General features: G+C 60.1%; 1 protein-coding gene across 1 annotated transcript in view; it reads right to left on the bottom strand.

Annotated features, from left to right (window-relative positions):
• Positions 1-4796, bottom strand: part of SLC9A3R2 (SLC9A3 regulator 2) — a 32664-nt gene that overhangs the window by 23742 nt on the left and 4126 nt on the right. The window contains exon 2 of the mRNA XM_027684092.1: positions 4523-4777. Within this exon, the coding sequence (XP_027539893.1) occupies positions 4523-4777 (255 nt within the window). The remainder of the gene's footprint in view (positions 1-4522; positions 4778-4796) is intronic.

The raw sequence follows: 4796 nt of genomic DNA, 5'->3' as shown, positions 1-4796 counted from the left end.
CCCAAACCCAAGGGATCCCTCTGCTGCTCCTTGGCTGAGCTCCCATGTAAAACACCCCTCCACGAGTGCCCACTGCAGTGGCATTCTTTGGGGGGAGGCAGGGGGTCTCCAGCCCCACTGTCCAGCCCCCAGCTCCCTACAGGCATCTTCCCTTCCACACCCATCCCACCCCACGTCCTCAGCTGGGAACAGCACCCGGAGCAGCTCCAGGCCGCGGGTGCAGAAACAGTTTGCAGAGTTTCTTTTCAGGCAGAGAAAGGCAGAGCTCACAGTGACACATCCCTGCCCTGACGGGCACACACACAGCTCCCCCTCAGCTCTGCCCGTCCAGACCCTCAGATTCCACAGAAAGAGCTGCTGTGGGAAGGGCAGGGAATGCTACAGGGACACAGCCACAGAGCCCTGGGTTTCCCCAGAGCAGGAACCTCACCCAGGCTGTGCCAGGGATAAGCTTTGCCATCCTCCCCATCACCCCCTCCCGCGGGTCTGAGCCTGTCACGGGGAGCACAGGATGCTGCAGGGAAGTGCTTTAATTCAAACCATCCCCTCGCTTATTTATTTATTTTTTTTTAAATTGCATAATTGCTGCAGACATTTCTGCTCATGTTTGGTTTTATTACATCTCTGTGGTTATTCTACAAGCCCTAAATTTTGGGCCTCAACTGAGCTGGCAAAGCGCTCCAAAAACATCTGTCCCGAGTTACTCCCCCCCTTCCAGCGCTCCGGCAGGAGACATCACAACACCAGGGGTTTATTTGCATCAGAGAGAAGTTCTTATTCCTGACCCAAAGAGAAGAGTAAATATTTATGGCCCCAACGTCAGTGCTGGCCCCACACCTGGCCCCAACAGGCACCTGGCCACCGTCCTGCAGAGAGGCACATCAGGTCAGGGCACACAGGAGCTGCCACAACCCTGTGGCACCCGAGGGACACCCATTCCTGCCAGCAGCAATGCCAAGGTGACACCGTCCCTCCCTTGAGCAGGGGACAATCAACAACCAGCCGTTAATTCCCCTCCATTAAAACTCCCAGACTCAACAGGCTTAAATCCAGCAGCTACAAGACGTGGGCTTGTTCTCCAAAGGATAAACTTTGGAGAAGTTTATGCTTTGCAAAGGTTGTGAAGGTCCCTTTGCACACCCACCCCCTGCAGCCCAATTCGGCGAGACCGGAGCAGCGATGGAGGGGAATTGCATGACCCCAAGTGCCTTTGGGTGGCTTTGCTGTTGTTCTTATTTCTCCTATAAACACACCTGGAGAAAGCAGCGAGGCAGCAAGTCCCAAGGACACCCCAAACGCGTCTCACACAGCCCGTGGGCCCTAACGGGGGTCCCAGTGATGGCACGTCCCCTCCCAGTGCACAATCTGGGAATGGGACAGAGGAGACACAGCTGCCTGTGAAGGTGCTGCCAGCCCTGGGCCATGACCCCTGTCCACCACGGGCACCTCTGGAGTGCCCAGCAGCACCCAGGTGAGCGCTGGCAGCACCGCCCAGTGCCAGCCCTGCAGCTCGCCTGCCTTCTGCATTTAGCATTTCATTAACAGCCACCACTGCCCAAAGGCACCTTTGCCATTAAAGCAGCTCACACCAGGCACCCAGAGCAGCCCCTGCCATCCTGGGACGCCCCTGCTCCCCACCCCTGCATCTGCCAGGGGTGCTGGAGCCTGTCAGGGCAGAGCAGCCCCCTGGAAAGTGGGGAACAGCCCGGTGGCCACAAGAACACGTTGGGGACAGGGGAGTACATGGCATGGGGACATGTGCCCTGCCAGGGGACACAGCATGGGGCAGGCAGCGAGCAAGCAAACCCCCAAACCCCTCCCAGCCCAGCAGACACGGGTATGGGCACAGCAGGGACAGGGCAAGGCAGTCCCAGCTCCCTGTGCCACCACGGCCACACAGGGCACGAGTGGAGCTGGGGACAGCAGAGCTGTGACAGGGGCAGCCACTGGCTGCCAGCCCTGCCAACCTGCACCCGGGGCAGGCAGCAGGATTGGAAATAGGTGCTGAATTATTCATGGCATCACCAGGTTCCTGGAGCACGAGTTCCAGGGCACCAGGTCCCTGCTGGGGTGCACAGTGACCTCCCCACCCACGGCAGAGCTTGGGGGGGGTCACCCCTCTTGGGAAATCAGCCTGGGACAGCATGGGGGGGCTGGCAGGGCTGTGCCCACTCTCCCTGCTCCATCACCCCCCACTGCCCACCCTGCCAGCCACCCTGGGTGCCAGACTTCCCTCCTCTTTTTGTTTCAGTTGCTCCTTGCTTCGGGCTGCCCCGAACAACCCGGCCCCAAATCCAGGAAAACTCCAGCCTTTATATAAACAAATGTGCTCACAAAAATGCAGCTCCCTGGGAGCAGCCTGGAGCATCAGCCCGGGTTCCCACAGGGGCAGGCTGGGGCCACAGGTCTGCAGGGGGGAGGGAGCTGCCTTTTCTCCTCCTTCACTAAACGCCTCCAGGGGAGCTCACAAAAGCCCTAAATCTGGCTGGGGACAAATCCCAGCTGCCACAGCCCCAACTGCAGGGGCTGAAATCTCCTAAAGTTCCTCCCACACTCGGGAGCTGCACAACCCAGTGCCTGTGATCTGCTGGAGTAGGATGGGGCTCAAACTGCCCCATGGAGGGACAGCACTGGGGGGCCGAGCACGGCAGAAACTGGGGTCAGCCACCCCATGTCCACCATCCCCTGGCCTCCAGCTGCTTTGGGACACAGACCAAGAGCCTGGAGCAGGTTTTACCACCTTGAAGTGAGCAGGACTGCACAGCACAGGAGCAGGGTCAGCTCCTGCTGCTCCGGCCACCCCTGACCTCACACTGGGGTCACAGCACGGACGAGTGGCCTTGGCCAGGGGAGCTGGCAGGGCCCAGCTCTCCCGAGGGCTGCCAAGGCAGGAGCAAACCAGCTGCTGACCCAAGGCTCTGTGAGTGCCTGACATGCTCAGCAGCCCGTCCCCAACCCCACACAGGGGACGTCATTCCTGGAGTCAGCTCCCTTTGTCCAGCGCAGGTTACACCAAAATCAGCTCTGTCTCTGGCACATCAAGCACTGAATGCCCAGGCAAAGCCCCCATAAAGCCCCCAGTCCCTCTGATGGGGACACGGGGGCTTCTCCCCACTCACACCCAGCCCTGCTCAGCTCTCCCTGTCCCACCCTCTCCTTGGAGGAGCCAAAACCCAAAGGCCGGAAGGGACCGTCCTGTTCCCCTGGCCTGACTTCCCGTCAGAACACGCTCTTGGATCCCGACCAGCACATGAAACAGAGACAGGAGAGGAAATCCCCAGTTTGGAAAACCACCCCCAACCATGCACAGCAAACCCCCACCTTGGGAATGTCAGCCATCCCAGGGGTGCACCAACCCCCCGGGGAAACACACCCATCGTCGTCACACAGACCTTCCAACAGCTTCAAATGATGCAATAAATACAAAAAAAAAATCAAATATTGCCTCCAATCCTGCCCTGTCAGGGAAGGGCAACCCTCCTCTGTAAGATCCCAAACAGCTCCAGAGGAAAGAACCAGAGGTGAGAGCCCCTCATTATCACTGGGATGCTCACACCTCACGCCAGCATCACCCCTTATCTGCACGGGGGGGTTTCTCCATGGAGGGCTCCCGAGGACATGACACTTTCCTGACTTTCCCACTGATCTCCTCCCAGCAGCCCAGTGGGGCCAGCACTCAGCCCCCAGCCCTGCTCCGAGGGGACAGAGACCGGGCAGCCCCTGCAAGGTCCCCAGGGAGGAGGAGGATGAGGAGGAGAGGGACACCCATGGCAGCTCAGTGCTGGAGGAGGCCATTGAGCACCAGTGGCAGCACAAAGCAGTGAGCACAGGAGGGGACAGAGCAGGGACAGGGAAGGGAAGGGGACAGATGGCTGTGGAGCAGCACCAGAGTCACTGGCTCGGCCCACACGGCTCCTGTGACATTCCCCCCTGGAGCAGGGGCAGCCTGGAGCGAGCCCTGCTATCTGCAGAGCACAAGCCTGCGCCGTCCCCGCCAGCCCCAGCAGCCGTGGAAACTGGACATTTTCCATCCCAAATTCTTTCCCCTTTGGAAAGGAGTTTACCAATAAAAGGCACAGTCCAGACCCAGGCCACTTAAAAAAGAGCTAATTTCCTTCCTATTTCAGCAAAAAGCTGAGAACGCGCTCGTCCCAGATGTTCCCTCCCTCCTGCAAATAATGGAGGGGAGAGAAGCTCATTCATGAGCTGCAGCTTTGCCATGTCCCTGCCCCGAGCTGCCTGTCCCGGGGCCGGGTAAGGTCCAGGCTGGGACACCACGGGGTCACTGATCCCCGGGGCTGACAACCCTGGACACCCTTGGGGGGCACAGAAAGGGATGGAGCCATGCAGCCCCCACTGCCTGGAGCAAGAGCAAAGGAGTCCAAAGTGCAGCTCGGGACACAGCGGGGTCCCCGAGCCGACAGCCACACACAGGAGGTTTTACTCTGTGCTCAGAGGAAGGTGCTCCCAGGGGGGCTCACACCCCACTCCCCACCCCTGCCCCACCCCACCCCGCCCTCACCTTCCTGCTGCCATGCGAGGAGAAGCTGTGGGAATGCCGCTGGAGGCTGCCCCCGCTCAGGTCCAGCTGCGGCTTCCAGACCTCCCCGTTGTCGCTGCCCAGGGCCTTGGAGGGCGGGACGGAGCTGAGCAGGATCCCGTTGTGCACCATGTCCTCGGTGCAGGTCAGGCGCAGGCTGCACAGGTACTCGTCCGTCTCCTTGTCCACCACCAGCAGCCGCGTCTCCGTCTCCACGGCTTTGATGCGCTGCACGACCTGGGGAGGAGAGGAACAG

This window comes from Neopelma chrysocephalum, unplaced genomic scaffold (assembly GCF_003984885.1).
Source record: "Neopelma chrysocephalum unplaced genomic scaffold, ASM398488v2 Primary Assembly neopelma1_65b, whole genome shotgun sequence".
In the NCBI taxonomy this organism is placed as follows: domain Eukaryota; kingdom Metazoa; phylum Chordata; class Aves; order Passeriformes; family Pipridae; genus Neopelma; species Neopelma chrysocephalum.
The sequence above is the reverse complement of the archived record's forward strand: the minus strand, read 5'-3'. Positions and strand labels throughout refer to the sequence as shown.